General features: G+C 35.9%; 1 protein-coding gene across 1 annotated transcript in view; it reads left to right on the forward strand.

Moving 5' to 3' along the window:
• ITGAV (integrin subunit alpha V) overlaps positions 1–20,436 on the forward strand; it is a 91,352-nt gene that overhangs the window by 49,903 nt on the left and 21,013 nt on the right. Inside the window, exons 8-18 of the mRNA XM_027055100.2 lie at positions 713–757; positions 1,544–1,587; positions 1,676–1,732; positions 4,176–4,228; positions 4,583–4,785; positions 9,602–9,793; positions 12,024–12,069; positions 13,428–13,535; positions 15,266–15,324; positions 16,832–16,986; positions 18,696–18,833. Of these exons, the coding sequence (XP_026910901.1) occupies positions 713–757; positions 1,544–1,587; positions 1,676–1,732; positions 4,176–4,228; positions 4,583–4,785; positions 9,602–9,793; positions 12,024–12,069; positions 13,428–13,535; positions 15,266–15,324; positions 16,832–16,986; positions 18,696–18,833 (1,100 nt within the window). The remainder of the gene's footprint in view (positions 1–712; positions 758–1,543; positions 1,588–1,675; positions 1,733–4,175; positions 4,229–4,582; positions 4,786–9,601; positions 9,794–12,023; positions 12,070–13,427; positions 13,536–15,265; positions 15,325–16,831; positions 16,987–18,695; positions 18,834–20,436) is intronic.

Below are 20,436 nucleotides of genomic sequence, written 5' to 3' on the forward strand. Positions count from 1 at the left end.
TCCTTTAGATTCATTTAGCATGTACATATGCATCTGTTACCTCTAGAGAACAAAATACTGCATAACTAAAGGAATTGTGTTGACCCTTGAGCAGTGTATGACTTAGGTGCACCAATCCCTTGCACAGTCGACAATCTGCATGTAACTTTTTAAAAAATGTTTATGTATTTATTTATTTTGAGAGTGAGACCAAGCAAGGGAGGAGCGTGGGGCGGGGGAGGAGAGAATCCTAAGCAGGCTCCGTGTTGTCAGCACAGAGCTTGATGTGGAGCTTGATCTCACAAATCATGAGATCATGACCTGAGCCGAAACCAAGAGTCAGACGCTTAACCAACTGAGCCACTCAGGAGCCCCACATATAACTTTTGACTCCCCCAAAATCTAATAGCCTACTGTTGACTGGAAGCCTTAGTAATGACATAGTGAATTAAGACATATTTTGTATGTCATGTGTATTATATAGTGTATTCTTACAACAAAGTAAGCTAGAGAAAAGAAAATGTTAAGAAAACCATAAGGAAGAGAATATACATTTACAGTACTGCACTATATTTATTGAAAAAAACCTGTGTATTAGTATACCTGTGTAGCTCAAACCCATTGTTCAAGGGTCAATCCTTTTTGAAAATATTTTCAAGGGAAGCCTACTCAGCAAGTATGCCGTAGGTGACTGTGCCTTGATGGAGTTTCACATTTTGTTCTTCCTATTCAGGTTATTCCGTGGCTGTCGGAGATTTCAATGGTGATGGCATCGATGGTATGATACACTTGAATTATATTTACCCCTTCTTAAAAAATATAGACTAAACATTCAAAACAGGTAACATTGCAAAACCTCAGCAGTTAAAGGGTTTTGAAACCATTGTTATAGAATGTAACAGAAATGGGGAGATGTTAGTACATTGATGTAAGGTTGGTCTACATTAAACTTTATCTGCAGCTGCTGAAAGTTGAACCAGCCAGTTGCTGAGTGCCCCTTTGTTTTCCCCTATCCACTCCTTTCCCGCCCTTGGCATTTCAGTTTTTCTTCAGCTCCTTCCTTCTTGCTTTTCAGCCGATTTGGTCCTCTTGGAGGGTCTTAGTTCCTTCTTCTTGTAGACATAACTTGTAACTTTCTGGGCTCTGTATGTAAGATTGTTACCTCATCCTCTGTCTGTCCATCCATCTCCCTTCAGAGCTCAATTTATGAATCACAGACTTCACCTGATTTTGACCACATTTCGGTGTCACTGCCTTTCCTTTGTTCTTAGGTCACTTGATCTTAGCTGTTCTCTTTTTAATAAGATTACAAATTCCTGAGGGCACACATGCATTTCTTTGAGAGTTCTCAAGAATCTTTCTGTATTTTGTAAGGATTTGATCTTGTGAAAAAATACTGTGGTCATTTATTATGGAGTACCATTAAAGAATTTTTGTTGTTGTTGTTTTCTACTGAAATAACAAAACAGAACTTAAAGCTTTCTGAGATATCCATTTCCTCCTACAGTTTTCAGTATTGGTCTTGAATATGAGTTATGTTTTATTTTGTTTTGTTTTGTTTCAGACTTTGTTTCAGGCGTTCCAAGAGCAGCAAGGACTTTGGGAATGGTAGGAAAATTAAAAGGAATCTAAAAAAAAATCTCTGGGCTATCTTATATTTTATTATATTTCATATGCTTTTGTTTTTCCTCCACAGGTTTATATTTATGATGGGAAAAACATGTCCTCCTTACACAATTTTACTGGTGAGCAGGTATGCTTTTAAAATGTTTTTTTTTTCCCCACATCAGCATTTTGTAACAATGTCTTAAAACTTTTCTTGTAAGTATCATAATGGTTTACGTTGAATATGTAATGAATATTGGTTTAATATTCAATGTTGTAAATGTAAATAGGCTTTAAAGAATTCACCTTTGTTTCAAGCAGAGTAATTTGTGTAAACAAAGCCTTTTGTAATTGCACATGATGGCTTGTTTTTTAAGGAAATCCACAAACTGCACACATACATGTCAAAAACACAAAACCACAAAAACTTCCTTTTTTCTTTGCTGATGACATTAAATTCTCCTTTAAGGAATGATCTATGCCCTTTCATTTTTTTTTTTTTTCGATGCAAAACGAAGCATGGCACAGATGTGTATATTATAGATGTCATCAGTAAACTTCATTTGTATAGTTCAAGAAATAAAACATTCTTCAGTTAAAAAGTAGTACTATTAGGCACTAGACATTCTCTGCATGTACAGGCATTTTATAACATTTTGTTTCATATATCTCAGAGAATTAAATGCCCAGTTAGTAATGGCAAAGGAAAAATCAGTAGCTACAGAAAAAATAATTATATCCCAGGTGGCAGATCTGGGATTCAAGCCCACTTCTTATTCAGTAGAGATTTTTGGGCTTTGCAAGAGGATTGATAGGATGAGGAAGTAGACTTTCAGCCCCCAGAAACCTCATCCCACGTGTAGCGGTCAGTGTTGGTTCACAGCACGGAACAAACGGCCCGCAGTTGACAACCCATTAGAGTTGTGGCAAGGGGTGGTTATCCCTTTGTGAGGTTTTGACTTCTTGACCTCAAGCACCTTCTCCTGTCAGATGCCTGTGTATGTCTCTGGATCACGTACGCAGTCCATGATGCTTTCTTTATTGCTGTGGGGTGGGAGGAACATGGGCTTTGCTTTAGGACAGACCTGGGCTCTTCATTCTCAGTCTTAACTGCATTGGAAAGGTATATGCCACTGTAAATCTGGTGGGTCATTTGTAAAAATAGGGGTACTGGTAACTTTCTTATGGGGTTGTAGTAACAAATCAAATGAAAACATTTTAATCCTAGTGCCCAGGAAAAAGACTTGTCTAAGTAAATGCCCTTTCTTTACACTTTCAGGCCGAACGCCTTGCAAGGTTAAGACCCCAAAATAGTATTCTCTTAAATTGCACTGTAAATACAATACATTTTATTACACATGCTCTGGTCTTGCAATTGGATACAGACTGCACCTTTCATTTTCTTCACTTATACTCTGTCAACCCAAAATAGATGATGCAGGAATCTCCCATATCATTCCTTCCTGATATCTCCACCAGTCAAAATTTGGAAGCTTTTGCTAACTTTCCTGTCTGTGGTTTGTTGACTCATTCCTCACCTTAGTTCATCTTTAAAATGTCATCTCTCCTAGTTTTGCTTTGCATGTTGGGCTGTGTTTAGAACTTTTCTTTTCAGGTTTATTTCCAGCCAGTCTGCTCTGTCTGTGATGTCTAGCAGTCTTCTATAGTGGAGGAAAGGACATTCCTTCTCCCTTCACATAATCCTGTAATAAACCCAAAACTAGTTGCACTGTGTATAACTCAAAAGCAAAGCTATTGGCAAGTAATCAGATGAGATGTGAGACAAGAACAAAGTCATTCCAGTATCTTTCTAAACAGTAATTTCTTGAGAGTAGCAGTGGTCACATAGGGAGAGCCAGTTATGATCTATTAATAATTATTATCTATTATCTTTACTGCATAGACTCCCACTGATAACTTCTTGGGCTCAATTAAAACTTCTGTCTGTGACTATGTATCTTTCTGATGGTGTATGTATGACATTTTGGGGGCAGTGGAGAAGAAGGGTGATAATAGGTTAGGCCTGGGAAGGAGCGTTAGTTATCCTTAGACTTAAGTGGCATGTGTTGAAGACACCGAAATGATATACACAGGATATGTTTTGCCTATAAATCTAGGGAAATAAAAATGCCTCATTACCTGATTGTGTTGGTAGAATAAACAAAAGAGAAGAAATTGTGTTGGTAGAATAAACAAAAGAGAAGAAATTTATTTACTTATTTATTTTTTAATTTTTTTTTAATGTTTACTTTTGGGAGAGAGAGAGAGTGCGTGCATGTGCACGCATGAGCAGAGGAGGGGCAGAGAGAGAGGGAGACACAGAATGTGAGGCAGGCTCCAGGCTCTGAGCTGTCAGCACAGAGCCTGACACTGGGCTCAAACTCACAAACTGTGAGGTCATGACCTGAGCCAAAGTCAGACGCTTAACCAACTGAGCCCCCCAGGTGCCCCCAAAAGAGAAGAAATTTAGATTGAAACTATGTGCAGAGAAAAATAAAAACCTTTTCCGTTTGATTAAATATACAATAAATATTAACTGTCAAAGCTAGTTGGATGAAATATAAACATTTCATTTTCTTTTTGTTATCCAGATGGCTGCATATTTTGGATTTTCTGTCGCTGCCACTGACATTAATGGGGATGAGTAAGTTTAAAAAGATGTTTCCAGAAACAGTTTTCCTCTCATGTTTATGAATGCTTTGCCAAAATTAAACATTTTTTCTTCTGTTTCTCTGTCCCCTTTCTAATCTGTTTCTCGTGAATATGAGAAAACCTCTATGATGTTCATAATTTCTTTCAGTAGCTTTTATGATATGAAGGAATAAAGTAATTTTTATGAATTACTCATAGTTTCTTAAAAGAGTTGAAGGAAGATTTGAATTTGAAATGATTTTTTGCTTCAGTTTGGTTATGAGAGATGTGGAAAGAGAGAAATTGAGTTTTTTATTAACAGGTGGAATTTGATCTTGCGTTGGTGAAAGAGGTTCTGCTCTTTTAGTTACGCAGATGTGTTTATTGGAGCCCCTCTCTTCATGGATCGTGGCTCAGATGGCAAACTCCAAGAGGTGGGACAGGTTTCAGTGTCCCTGCAAAGACCTTCAGGAGACTTCCAGACGACCAAGCTGAATGGGTTTGAGGTCTTTGCGAGGTTCGGCAGTGCCATAGCACCTTTGGGGGATCTGGACCAGGATGGCTTCAATGGTAAGATCAACAAAGTTCAGTAATTGTGGGTCCATAATTTTCCGTGTCTACCTGGAAAAGTCTTGTACCTTCCTCTGTGGTTGTTCATACGAGCAAACCTCCTTCCTGGAAGGAAGCACTGGATTGATAGTGACTCCAGGTTAAACGACAGTTGCTCTTCTTCCTTAAAAATCTGAGCAAACTTTAAAAAAAATTATTCTCATAAGTTATTATTCATACAGCCTCAAATTAGAATTTTGGAATGGTTAAATTCTGAAGGAAATTTGCATTCCCAGGGAGCCCAGAGTAAGCTGGTGATTTGTTGTCTCTGTCCTGCTTAGCAGCAGTGCCCTCTACTGTCCATTTGGATACAAATGTAAAAAATGTACCCAGGCACATTGTCAAGGCAATGTTGACTCTAATTGCATCCCTTAGAGGTACGATTTGCCTTTAATATTTTTAAAGCCATAACTTTGTTGTGGCTATCTGAGAAGTCCTGAGAGTTCTGAAGGATGTTATAACTCCCTTCGTGAGGGCAAGTAAAAAATATAAGCTCATTGTTTTATAATAGTCCCATTTAATAATTTCTTTATTTTTTTAAGTTTATTTATATGTAGAGGGAGAACATGTGTGCACATGGACGTGTGTGAGAATGGGACAGGGGAAGAGGGAGAGGGAGAAAGAATCCCAAGCAGGCTCCACGCCGTCAGCTCCAAGCCCAAAATAAGGTTCTATCTCACAAACCGTGAGATCATGACCTGAGCTGAAATCAAGAGTTGGTTGCTTAACCAACTGAGCCATCCAGGCACTCCAATATCTGTAGATATCTTTAAAAATCAAAGTGACTTTTAACTTAGAGTAAAATAGAGATTATAAATTATCAAGATTTAAAAAAATTTTTTTTTAATGTTTATTTATTTTTGAGACAATGCAAGAGACAGAGTGCAAGCAGCAGAGGGGCAGACAGAGGGAGACCCAGAATCCGAAGCAGGCTCCAGGCTCTGAGCTGTCAGCCCAGAGCCCGACATGGGGCTCAAACTCACAAACCGTGAGATCATGACCTGAGCTGAAATCGGACGCTTAACTGACTGAGCCACTCAGGCGCCCCTTAAAAAAAGAAATACTGGTACAAAACTCTCAGAATAGAAAGTTGAACTTTTGGTTTTTTGAATAATCGATCATATATAGGGATATGCCCCTTAAAATTTAAAGTTATAAGTTAAAGAGAAAACTTCAAAAATACAGTTGAATTTTATATCTTCCAAGTTGTGGTGGAAAAAGAAAACACCTTTTAGGCTTCAAGACTGCTCTACTCCTACCTCATGGGTAGTTCTGTGTCATGACTGGGAGTGTCATTTCTAACCTTAGCTCTAGATGTTTTCAGTGTTAGTAAGAACTGTTCACGGAAACATCTTGCTGCCTAAAATAGAGTCCTAAAGATTTGTACTACCAAGAGAACTTAAATCAAAGGAACTCTGGTATAAAGTTTAAAATAGAACTTGAAAAGAATACTGTAGAACAGAGCAAGCTATTACTTATTGATAACAAAACGACTTAGAAAACACAGGGCCAAATTTGAGGTTCTGCCTTGCTATAGCAGGGCCGCTGTCTCTGGGGTTTCGGGGAGAGCCTGGCATGTTTGCCATCACCTTGTCTTAAGGGTATTCCAGCCACTTTAAAGGAAGTTTCCTCAGTATTATGATCTGGCCAACAGCTCATTCCATTTTCTATATTTTTATCAAACTGTGTTACCAGTGAATACAATAAACAGCAGATAAAAAATAATGAAGTTTTACAGAGATTTGACAAACAGATTTTACTTCTAGAAATGGATACCAGAAAGGATGATTTTGTTCTCCCCAAGTTTCTCCTGGAGTCTTATTGCCTCAAATAGTGGCTTGTGAATAATGGTATCTTGAGTGGAAGATGATCTGATCTGTATTTATGCAACTATTTATATATACTTACAGTTTATATGTATCTATATTTTATATATATAATATGAACTGTTAGTTATAACCTGGATCTTTTCTTTGTGTAAGCCTGATGACATTAACCCTTTGTTAAACTGTTCATCCTATGTTCCCCCATTTCTACCTACACCCACTATGAAAACCTTAGGTATCATTAAGAGGGACACTGAGAACAAAACAGTGAAGTTATGTTTTGTATACGTTATGTATAAGGTGCAGTTTTTGTCAATACTCCTCCAGAAAGAGGGGAAGAAAACACAGAAAAGAGCAACTAAAATGATTAAAGGAAGAAATCAGTTGTGTGAAAAAGTAGGGCTTTCCAGACTGGACAGATGCCAGCCAAGAAAACAAGAAGATAATTAGGATATATAAAATAATGAGAAGTTTAGAAAAGTTAAAGATAATTTTTGTTAAATGGTTTTTCAACACTAGAGTTGTCTTCTGTTGGGAAATTATATTTTGATAAATATATATTTAAAAAATTTTTTTGATGTTTACTTATTTTTGAGAGACAGAAACAGAGCATGTGTGGGGAGGGGCAGAGAGAGAGGGAGACACAGAATCCGAAGCAGGCTTCAGGCTCCGAGTTGTCAGCACAGAGCCCAACACGGGGCTCGAACTTACAAGCCGTGAGATCATGACCTGAGCTAAAGTCGGACGCTCAACCAACTGAGCCACCCAGGTGCTTTGATAAATGTGTTCTTAATGCCTGTGTCAATTTAGAAGTTATGCCTACCTTTGAAACTTAAAAAAGAAAAAAGAAGGACTCTTATTTAATTTAAATACTACTGTTTTTTTGAAGAATAACAAATTCTTAGTTGGTCCTTACTGCACGCCATGCCCTATTCCAAGTGCTGAAAATGACAGGATAAATTAGAGCCCATCCATGTCCTTAAGGAATTTAGCATCAATAGGGGCAACTTTTATGTAAACATTAGAAGGCAGTCATCACCGTGTTTGGGATAATGCTGGGCATAATGCTCTTATATTAAAGATAAGTGATCAAGGTGTCTGGTGTCTCAGGAGATGCAGCATCAAGGAGGCTGGAAGCAGTTTGTGTATGGGAAGGTATAACTGAGGCAGTTTGCAATGACTGGAGCATAGTGGCTGTCACAGGCAAGATGGACACATCCTTGCTCTTGTGAAGCCTATGTTTCTTGGAAGACCCACAAAGTAAATACATAATGGGGGAAATTCAGATAGTGATAAAGGCTGTGGATTAAAACAAAAAAAGGCAGGTTAACGTGATAGTGCCTAGACAGTGTAAGTGAGAAGGGAGAGTGCATGACTTTGTTGTCAGGGAAAAAGAACCTCTCTGATACGATGACATTTGATCTATGATTTGGATAAACAGAAGGAGCAGAGCTTGAAAAGCCCTGGAGCAAGAGCTGTTAAGGCACAGGGAGCAGCAAGTGTAAATCCAAACATGGGTACTAGCTTGGTGTGTTTAAGGAACGGAGGAAAAGGTCAGGATTGATAGGAAGGGTGAGTGAGGGCTAGAACTGGGATGGTAGGGGAGGGTGGGGAGCACTGGTGGAATGACTACACAAATCAGGTAGTGTTTAAATGCTTTGGGAAATGAAGGATTTTAAGAACGAAGGTGGCATATTAACCTTTGGCCGTTTTGAGGAGAGCGGATTTTAGGGGCAAGAACAGAAGTGGGAGCCACTCAGGCTGCTTTAGGGCTCCAGGGAAAGGATGAGAATGGCTTGTCTAGGATAGTACCAGCAGAGACAGGGAAGTGAGCATATTTGTAATGTATTTCAGAGTTTCAAAAGGTTATAGTGACCATTTTTCTCTCTTTTTTCTTTTTTGGAAGAATTTCAAACTTCTTATTTGCTTGTGTTATCTTAATGTAAGTTGAGCAAGATGGAGATGAAATCATAACTTTCAAATTTCTGAGCCAGACTGCAGTTTCAAAAAACAAAAACCATGCCCACCTAAATTAGAGTTTTGAGAGCTGGAATGAACCTTAGATGAATCTTTTGACATGTCCCCTCCCTTCCATTTTAAGGATGAAGTATTTTGAGGTCCAGAAAGGTTAAGTGATTTGTTCAAGGTCATACCCAGAATATCTGGCTCCAAGTTAATGTCATTTCGACATAGTTTTGCTTGAATCTCCTTGAATTAGATCGTTGCTTTGGAATAAAGAGTATTCTGCTAAACTTTGAATCAGTATTTATCGTGGTAAGTGGGTTGTATGAATACAGGTTTCGCCCTGCTGTCCGAAAGCGGAGCCTTCCCGTGAAAACTTTCATTAGCAGAAGTGGTATTCAAGCGAAGAAGCAATTATCATTAATGTGATGTATATGGAAAATTTTTCCAAACCCCCCAAATTTCCCAGACCCAAAAAGTAACCACTCTCAGGGTTTTGTGATACCTTAGGACACATCTTGCTAATGGATGCAAAGAATAAGTTGACATAAAGCATAGATGCTCACAGGCACCGTTGAGTGCTACAGGCAGCTTGATGCTGAGAAGTTGGCTGTGGTTCCCGGGGAAAGAGCTCAGGGTGCCCCTCCTGCTGCTTGGGGAGCAGGCAGCTCTTAGAACGGTTCATTGTAAAACAAACGCTGAATGCTAGTTTTGCTTTTCTTTGTAAAAGCGAATCCTCTTCAGATTTTTTTCAGTCGGCAAAAACAGGTACTAATGTAGGTCTTCCCTAAAAGCAAAGTGCTGTAAGGGGAACTTTTGAAAGGAAGATAACTGCATTAAGATCTTTGCCATATAAATAGTAACACTAAGACTTCCCTCTCTCTGCCCTTGTTCTCCTCCTCTCCTTTGCTTCTCCCTTCCTCCTCTTCCTCCTTCTCTTCCTTCTTGTTTCTCTCCAAACTACCCCCTCCCTTCCTTCCTCCCCACAGATATTGCCATTGCTGCTCCCTATGGGGGCGAAGATAAAAAAGGAATTGTTTATATTTTCAATGGAAGATTAACAGGCTTGAATGCAGTACCGTCTCAAATCCTTGAAGGGAAGTGGGCTGCTCGAAGCATGCCACCAAGCTTTGGCTATTCAATGAAAGGAGCCACGGATATAGACAGAAATGGATATCCAGGTGCTTTCCTAGAAATACATACAATTTCTTAGGTTGTTCAGTCCTAATAGCGAATAGTTTGTTACTGCTCTCTTGATTTACGTCATAAGTTATTTCAGTTCAATACTTCAGTTATTGTTCATACCCCTGCTATGTTCTTTAAGGCACTGTTCTCATCACCGAAGGGGATATGAGACAAAGACAGCTGTATTTCCTGGGAGCTTCCAATATAAAACATACACTCTGAGTTTCTTCTTTTGTTGTCCTGAACTCTGTAATGAAATGTCAGACAAAACTTTGAATGTTCATTCTAGCATTTTAAACGTCTCCTGTATTTTTTAATCATCTAACATTTTTATGGACTTGACTAATCATTGTGATTGTTAAAAGATACATTATCTCATTTAATTCTCCCAGTAAGGCTGGTGAAGCATATAGGCTAGCTTAGGTTGTTATTATGCCATTTTTATGGATGAGAAAAGATTGAGAAAGGTAATTTGCCTGAGGTTGCCTTTTGGTTTGAACCAGGACAGGAACAGAGGCCTTTTTCTAGCAATTATATACTTTGGAGTATTATAACGGATCTGGTCATAATGGGTCCATTCTTTAAATGAGATATAATGCAGAAGATTTGATTTACCTTTATTATTGAAACAGTTCGTATGAGCCCAATATACAAGTGTGTTGAAGTGCTTTTGGAAATAGGACAGGAATGTGATTCTTGTCTGTTACTGTTATTTCAGGAGATTTTTGGTTATAAGTGCAATATATTTGTTATAGAACTTTTAGAAAATACAGCAAAGCATATCTTTCAATCATTTTTTCAATGCATTCATTATAGTTCTTTAACAAAACAGAATTATACTTTAGGCACTGTTAATAGCATATTTTTTTATTCATTCAAAGTATCAGAAATGTTTCCCCATATTGCTAATTATTCTTCTAAATATGAATTATATTTTTCCCATTCTGTCAAATGTATCAGATCTTACTTAAGTTTATTTTTGGGCATTTATATCCTTGCATATAATTCTGGTGCATACCTCTGATTATTTCCTTAGGACAAAATTCTAGAATTGCTGTGTCAAAGATACGGCACTTTAAAAAAAAAAATCTGTTGATACATGTCATCAAATTATAATCCCATTCCCTCAAAAAGAAGGTTTTGCAGCTCTTTTTAAGCATTCACCAGAATGAGCAATCATTTACCCACATGGGTGCCTACACTGAGGGTCATCTGTTGTTTTTGTAAAAATAATATTAAACTATATGATAGGTAGAAATGTTACTTTGTTCTACTTTATAGTTTTTAATTATCAGGGAGGGTAAGCATTTTTGTTTATATGTATTTACTTTTGTGAATTCCCTTTTTACTTTTTTTTTTTTGCTCTGTTTCTATTGGGATGTTGTTTTCCTTTCTTTTTTTCCCCTTAGGATAGTGTCTTAAATATTGTGGATAGTAACCCCTTAACACACACACACACACACACACACACACACACACACACACACACACACATATAGCTCTGTTTGTTGTATTTGCTTTTTGGGCATAAAGAAGTTCTTAATTTTTAGGTAATCCAGTCTACCCATCTTTATGGTTACTTATGTACTTGTCTGCTTAGAAAGGGTTTCCTCAGATTTACCTTGGGTATATTGTGAAATAGAGCTCTTATTTCATATTTTCTTAATCACGAACCCATTGTACCAGCTGCATATAAAAATTAATGCACTCTGTTCTTGTTAATTTGAATGCTATCTGCTGTCCTTCTAAGTATTCTATGTATATGTAATGTGCTTTGTTTTGTTTTTGTAACAAAGGGAAAAATTTATAATGAAATTTAGACTTGTAATGAAATTTTGCAATGAAATTGTAAAATCCACAGGTACTTCTAAAACTTTTTCCTTTGAGGGGTATATGCATTTGGGTGATACACACTTCCTTATTATTGCTAATTTTTATAAAGTACCCTTTAAAAAGATTCTCATTTTTACAAAGTATCCATTAAAAATATTCTTGTCTCCCTGGATGAAAGATTAGTTTTATGTGGAGTGTATGCCATTTGATACCTTATTTAGAGTTTTCATATGTTTTTGCCTTTGAGATACTATCTTACAACCATTTAATGAAGAATAGTTTTGAGACTATGTCTAAATCTTTATCACATGCACTGAAAGTTTTATAGAATGGTATATGGATTTAAAAAATTATTATTATTATTATTTACATGTTTTTCTACTCTCTTTTAAGACTTAATTGTAGGAGCTTTTGGTGTAGATAGAGCTGTATTATACAGGTGAGCACGTTTCCATATCCTGTAATAATAGGAATATTACCACTGTTTGAATTTCAGTTTAATTTTCTTGAAGTAATGATAAAATTTGTTCTTTCTAGTCAAGCCTTGCTCAGTCAGCATTTATACAAGGAAATCCCAAAGCAGAAGAAGGTGTAGATTTTTTATTTAGAAATGCATTCAGAATTTTCTCTCTTTGTTCTTTAAATTATGTTCAAAGATGTTCTTCTGTGTTTTAAATCTCTCTTTAAAATTTATATGAGTTTACATTTTCCTCTAAAAGGCAAGAAGTTAACTTGATGTTTATCCCACAGCATTCTGTGACCACAGGGCAGTATGTAATGACTTCCCAAATCAATATTTTTATTAGAGCAATATATATAAATCCACATAACCTGTATTTCTCAGCTTCATCCATATTCTCAGTTATTCTCTATATTTAATCAATTCCTCATGCTTTAGACTTTTATCTGGCATCCTAAGTAGATGAAGATGCTTACACTTTTATGGGCTGTGTTTATACATGCCAGAATAACTAACCTGAGTTCTGTGTAATGGAATTTATGTTGGGTCAACTTGATTGTGGCTCTTGGGGCCACGTGTGCCCAATCATTTATCATGACTGAGTAGGCACAGTGCCGTGAGCCTACTGTATTTTTATACAGGGCTTAAACCTGTACATCTGAACTTTGGAAAACTATTTATTTTAATTTATTATTTCAGTTTTTAAAATTGCTATTAAAAGGTAATACATATAGTAAAATGCATGTAGTAAAAACTCAATCAGAAAGGACATAAACAAAAATAACATACTTCCTTTCACGCCAGTTACTAGTTTATGAGTATACCCTACCAGAATTATTCTGTGCATTAAAAATTATGTGTATGTGTTTGCGTATGCATCCTTTGTACATGGTGGGTTTTTTTCCTGTCATATAAAAATTATATTGGATATATCTTAGAGATCATCTCGTATCCACACAGATGGATTTATGTCACTCATTTCCCCTACTGTATTGCATTGCATTAGGTAGATACCCCACAACGTGGTTAACCATTCTGCTTTTGTGGACTGAGTTCAGATAGGATGGCCACTTGTCCCGCTTTGCCTGGAACTGCGGGATTTACCAGGATGTGGGACTGTCAGTGCTAAAGTCAGGACGGTCTTCAGCAAACAGGGACAGTTTGTCATTCTGTGTTTAGATTGTTTTTATTCCTTTTGCTGTTATAAACAGTGCTTTAGAAAACGTTGTTATATATACAAAAAATTTAAACCTAAAATGCTTAGATCAATCTAATATTGTAAATAACTTTTTGCTTTCCTTTCTTTTTCTTTCTTTCTTCTTTTTTTTTTAAACCAGGGCCAGACCAGTTATAACTGTAAATGCTGGCCTTGAAGTGTACCCTAGCATTTTAAATCAAGACAATAAAACCTGCCCATTGCCTGGGACAGATCTCAAAGTTTCCTGGTAAGGGCATTAGTTTAATAATATTTACTATTGTTATTATTGGTACAGTCATTATGAAAACAATTGAAAATGAAGGGGGGGCTGAAATATTGCAGAACAGTTTCTGTGTGTATTACTCTCTTTTCATAGATTGGATTATAGAAATGTTGTTCCAGAGTAGATATGTAGAAGGCTCTAAAAATATGCTACAAACTACTATAAACTTCATTAAAAAAAATGATGCATGCTCAATGAATATATTCAAAAAGACGAAAAAGCTAATAAGATCTCAGAACTCATTTATTATTTGATTCTAAACAGACCCATGAACAGTTGTATGAAAAATACATTATTCATTATTATGAAATATTATTAAATGTTAAATAATATTAAATCTATAAGTAGTATATTACCAATATAATATTCTTCTTGTTCTTCTTGTTCTTCTTGTCCCCTAACTAGTTTCTAAAGAAAAATACAATTTTTTGTAAGTTAAATATCGGAATTCTTCTCTAGTCCAGTGTTTCTCAAGTCTTCATTATTTGCATGCTATTTTTTGCTAGTGTATGATTTTTGCTATACTTTCATTCTACCTGTATTTATAATTAAAATAATTTTTTTCTTTAAATCAATTCATGTTTTACTTAAAAATATTTTAAAATAATATGGAGAAACCCCAGTACCTTTCTCATACATGTCAAAATAAATATAAAATTAAGAAAAACCTTGGCCCATATACTAGTAAAATCACCAAAAGTACCTCACTTTGGGGAACACTGTTCTTTAAGTTCCTTGGTTACTCAAAAATCAAAGAACTTTTACAGATGCAGTGAGGAATGATTAGAAGCTGGGAAAATTTTACTTCTAAGAGGCTAATGAAAAAATAATTCTGATTTTGTCTTCAAATTGTTATAGTTATTAGAAAACATTTTTCAAAATTTTATTTCTTTCATTGGATTGCATTAAAAATTTAGTAACATTTTATCTTATATTGATTGGCAGTGAAGTTTTCAAGATTTTAGCTTTAAGTTTTATGGCCTTCCCTTCAATCACCCTGCCTGCCCCTGTGAAATTGCTAGTAATATATTTAAAAGTATGCTAATAACTGTAAAGCTTTGAATATACTAACCAGAGCAGTAGCTTTTGTATCTTTTTGGTTATGGCACATTGTATGAAATACATTTTGCATCATAATCCAGTAAATACATGTGTGTAATTAAAACAAAAGTTCCATGAAATCTTACCCTTCAGTCAGTTTTATTTATTTGATTTATTTTTTTAAGATATTGGTTGACACAACCCACTGAACTGATTTCATGACCCATTAAGAAATCATGAAGAACACTGTTCTAGAGGAGCTTTCTAATTAAAGGAAGCTTGGTGGGGGCTTTAAAAAAAAAAAAAAGATTATTTTACGTCTGGCCCATCCTTTCTCTCACTTAGATTTATCAACAGGTTCTATAAACTTGAGAGGAGGTTCAGAGATTCTTTTTTTTTGTTTTGTTTTGTTTTTTGTTTTTTTTGAAATGATGACACCATGAAAGGAAAGGTGCTTAAATTACTGAAGGATGAGTTAGGACATTCTGTGTATTTTGTGTTTCATGTTTCAAGAATGTTATGATGACAAGAAGAAAGATATAAAAGGCTTCACTATATAAACTGTGCATTAGAAATATGAGATTTGGGGGTGATACTCAGCAATATGTTTAAACTGGATTACAGGATTTGTATATATTTTTATTTCTCTACAGTTTTAATGTCAAGTTCTGCTTAAAGGCAGATGGCAAAGGAGCACTTCCCACGAAAATTAGTAAGTATTCTATGGAAAAATTACAGAATGATTCTGCATATACAGCACTTAAAAATGTTTCAGGATATTTGAATAGTTACTCAAATAGTTGTTATCGTTGTTCTTTATTTGGATATGTATGCTTAAAGGCACCTAGCATTGCAACATGATTACCTTGTTGACTCTTAATTCAGATATAAATACATATTTATTTGTTGACATTGTGAACAGAATAGCCCATTGAATGGTAAAGATAGCCTTCAGAAAGTTAAACACTTACCAATGAGAGATAAATGAATTCTAGGGGAAATAGGTATCATTGTTTATAAATAGATGATCTACTGAAAAGTTCATATTTTGTGTCTCAGAGAAACCCCCAGCAATCTAAGCAGCAGAAATGCTTTAGATATAGTGGAAGACGGAGAAAAAGTTTGGGCCATCCAATTTACCCACACGGCAAATTCCTAACTTGACTCTTCCTTTCCAACATATGGTTTATATGGTCCAGAGAGCAAGGCAGGAGAGCTAAGTAATTGTAGCCAAGATTGGTCATTGTTAGTGACAAGTGCTGAGAAGCCACCGCAAAGCAGAGGAAGAGGACTGAGTTTGCTGGGTGTGTGTGTGCATGGAAGTTCACATAGAGTGGCAAGGTGGGGTCCCTGGAAGATGACTAAAGACCTGTAGGGAATGTCTGGAGGGGTATTTTGCACAGAGGAAATGGCAATTTCAAGAGGCCTGAGTCAAGAGCATGCTTAGTGTGTTTGAGAGACACAAGGAGAGCGGTGTGGGTGGGTAGAACAGAATTGGAAGCAAAATCACCCTGCGTTTTAACCCAAAGTTAACATGAGGTTCAACATTTAGAGAAACTTAGAAACTTGGTTTTAACGTTGAAGAAACTACTTAAAGAAGAGCTGAATCTTAGAAGGAAGTCACCCTAACACCGTGCTTCAGACTATTGGTTGCATGTTTGCTTTAATAGAATTCTTGATCTAGTCAACTATATTAGGTCACCTGCTTCACGAGGGACATATTTATCTGACAGTCTGATATGGTAGCTTCATTAAAAGTAGTAGTTGCAGGTGATTCAAACTGTTTATTTGTCATAGTGTTTAATAGAATAATATGGGTGCATATTAGTAAATATTAATCGCAGTCAGTGGGAAATTGCTGCTACTTGTGTTAATGGCGGGAGTCGTAATTCACATATATTTCGTGCTCTGAACTTCTTCCTCTCGGCCTAAATTAAAAGAAAAAATTCCTCTTGCATCTGATAGTTATTTTACTACCATCATTATCTATTGTATGAATTAATATGTGGCTTTACTTTGGGGATAGTTGGATTAATTATTAATTAGCAAATATTCAGGATTAATATGTTGTAGTCTCACTACAATGTATACACATTTTTAGTGAATTACAAGGAAATTGCTTCTTAAGGAATAAATATCTTTGTTTACATGAAAATTCTAGCTATCTAGGACAGAGAGGTGTTCATAACGATTATATTAGTTATAAATCCTTTGTATAGATTTCCAGGTGGAGCTTCTTTTGGATAAACTCAAGCAAAAAGGAGCAATTCGACGAGCACTATTTCTCCATAACCGGTCCCCAGGTCACTCCAAGAACATGACTATTTCAAGGGGGGGACAGATGCAGTGTGAGGAACTAATAGCATATCTGCGGGTAAGAGATACTTTTCTCCTTCATTGTCTTTTACTTTTTACTAATTTTTTTCCTTTTCATCTAAATGACTCTCACTTTGTGTGAATTTTTGGGTATTAAATCAAAAGGAAGACACAGAAGAATACACTTGAGGAGGTTTAGCTTTTTAATGTATCAAACCTGAGTAATGGATTTTTGTTCCTGACAAACTGGATATTTCAACTGGTCTTTCTGCGACATGGCTACTGAATAAATTATAACAAACCTATTTCTTAAATATTGCTAGACTCTCAAAACAGAAAATAAATCTCCACGGTCCAAAAAAATAAAAATAAAAAATCAGTTAAAAAACTACATTGGCAAAATTTGACTTGTGACTTGTGTGCAAATATGTGAGCCAGAGTGTCTGGGGAAGGATGAACAGTAATTGCGGATACCACTGGCACAGGAATTCAGACTCATCTGGGACTTTTGCAAGCCAGGGGTCTGACTTGAGCCTCCTACTTGCCATTATATAGAAGAATACACACACACACACACACACACACACACACACACACACACACACACACGTATATGTGAATATATCTATATATATTCATTGTTTTTTTGGTAAAAGCAAAAACAAAAACAATCCAAATAACCTTTGATAGGAGAATAGATAAATACATTATGGTTTTATTATTATATGATGAATATTACTCAATAGTAAAAATTAACCTCAGCTACTTGCAACAGGATGGATAAACCTTAACAAGAATGTTGAATAGAAAGCACATTACAGAGGGGCGTCTGGGTGGCTCAGTCAGTTAAATGTCCGACTTCGGCCCAGGTCATGATCTCACTGTTCGTGAGTTCAAGCCCCGTGTCGGGCTCTGTGCTGACAGCTCAAAGCCTGGAGCCTGCTTCGAATTCCGTGTCTCCTTCTCTCTCTGCTCCTCCCCCGCTCATGCTCGCTCGCTCTCTCTCTCTCTCTGTCAAAAATAAATAAAAACATTAAAAAAAATTATTAAAAAGAAAGCAAGTTACAGAAAAATGCATATGACCTCACTTTTAAATGAACAAAAAAGGAAAAGCAAACAGAAGAACACATTGTTTAAGGGCATATACAGTGGAGTAAAACTACTGAAAATAAATGAGAATGGTGTACTTAAAATTTAGAATGGTGGTTACCTCTGAGAAGAAAGGCCGAGGGAAGAAATGAGAAGGGAGTACATGGGTAACTTAAAAATTATTGGTAATATTTCGGGCACCTTGGGTGGCTCAGGCAGTTAAGCATGCGACCTTTCGTTTTGGCTCAGGTCATGATCTCCTGGTTTATGGATTCGATCCCTGTGTTGGGCTCTGCACTGGCCATGTGGAGCCTGCCTGGGATTCTCTCCCTCCTTTCTCATCCTCTCTGTCTCAAAATAAATAAATAAACTTAGAAAAATTATTAGTAATGTTCTAATTCTATTGGCTGTGGAGTGCCTGTTTTATTAACATGCCCTTGTATATTTTTGTATGAATCAAGTATTATAAACAAAAATTGATTAAGCGTCCTTGCTGAATAACCAGTCTTTTTGGACATTCTATTCTTACTCTTACATAATTGTAGTTTTTCAGAGTTTTGGTAGAATTGGATCAAGGTCGAACATGGCTGCCTTTGTACTGTGCACTTACAGATTTTTCCAGATACTTTGATGTCGTAGACTGATGTTATCATTGATTGGACGCTTTTCTGTTTCTAGGATGAATCTGAATTTAGAGACAAGCTCACTCCGATTACTGTTTTTATGGAGCATCGGTTGGATTACAGAACAGCTGCTGATGTGACAGGCTTGCAGCCTATCCTTAACCAGTTCGCTCCTGCCAACATTAGTCGACAGGTACTGTTTGTACTGTCTCCACTTATCACTAATTTTATACTTCAATTCTTTTAAAGTCTTACACTTCATATTTTTAAATATCATAAGGGATTGCTTTTTAAATGTTGGTTTCTAGTCAAAGTCAGAGGGGAAGGTATCTGAATTTTCAGGTCAGAGATATTTGAAGCCACTCAGAACTTAGTTATATGTAGAGAAAGACAGGGTCATATTCATAAAACAGTAAAATAGTTCAAGGAAAACAAAGTGCCAATGTATTTACATACTATTTTATTAACATGCCCTTGTATATTTTTGTATGAATCAAGTATTATAAACAATAAACAATGAATCAAGTATTATAAACAATTTTGCTGAATAAGTTTTATATCTCTGTTTTCTCTGATTTACATTTTAATTGTAAAAAATAGCATATGTATACACATATGTATATGTAGTATGGAAGTCATTCTTTTCATCAAATCAAACAAAATTTCTTAAAGACTATATTACAATATTTTTAAGAAAGTCCTGTGTAAAACCCATGTATTCAGATATTGCATTTCCTATTTCTTCCGCTTTTTTATTGCATGTTTATACTGTTAGATTAATAGTTCTACTCCCACAGAATACTTTACCCTAAATTTAGGTTGTTATATCTTCTTTGTCTAAGTTACTAAGGTCTCATGCTTTTTTATTTGTAATTTGAGAAGACTGTGTAAGGCAACATAAAGCGAATTAAAATATATTTTAAGTCTTTATTATTTAACAATTTTTATATATTTATATTTATTTTTTATTATATTTTATATTTTAACAATTATTTTTATATTTTAACAATTTATATTTTTTACTTTGTACACATTGTATCATATATCATGTATATATATACTTTCTGCCACCAGCAATAAAGAACTTGAAAATGTAGTTCTTTATTAGTTCATATTGTGTATATTTCTTACTTTTTAAAAAAAAATTTTTTTTTAAACGTTTTTATTTTTATTTTTGGGACAGAGAGAGACAGAGCATGAACAGGGGAGGGGCAGAGAGAGAGGGAGACACAGAATCGGAAACAGGCTCCAGGCTCTGAGCCATCAGCCCAGAGCCTGACGCGGGGCTCGAACTCACGGACCGCGAGATCGTGACCTGGCTGAAGTCAGACGCTTAACCGACTGTGCCACCCAGGCGCCCCAATTTCTTATTTTTAATGGATATACAGTATTTTGTTAATTAACAATTTAATAATGAACATCTGAGCCTTTTAGGATCTGTCATTCAGTTTTATACTTTTTGAAAAAGTTGTGACTTGACCTTTTACATTATGTGTTTTGATATAGGAGTTATGATTATTTTCTCTTTATAATTATAGAATTGTTAGCGTTAACATTACTTTTGAGTAGCTTACTGAGATCACCAGTCTCTTTAATACCAATCCAGTTTTAAAGTTACCTAAGTAAGTAGGATAACTTTTGAAAACCCTTGGAGAGAAATAAAAACTTTAATAATAATAGTTAGCTTCCTTTCCTTCTCTTCCTGCTCTCCTTCATTGTTGTGTCCTTTGTGTCCTACATATGTTTCAGCAGTGCCTGTGTATACAAGAGAGGCATGCTCTCTATGCATGCTTAGC

Source organism: Acinonyx jubatus, chromosome C1 (assembly GCF_027475565.1).
Source record: "Acinonyx jubatus isolate Ajub_Pintada_27869175 chromosome C1, VMU_Ajub_asm_v1.0, whole genome shotgun sequence".
Taxonomy (NCBI): Eukaryota; Metazoa; Chordata; class Mammalia; order Carnivora; family Felidae; genus Acinonyx; species Acinonyx jubatus.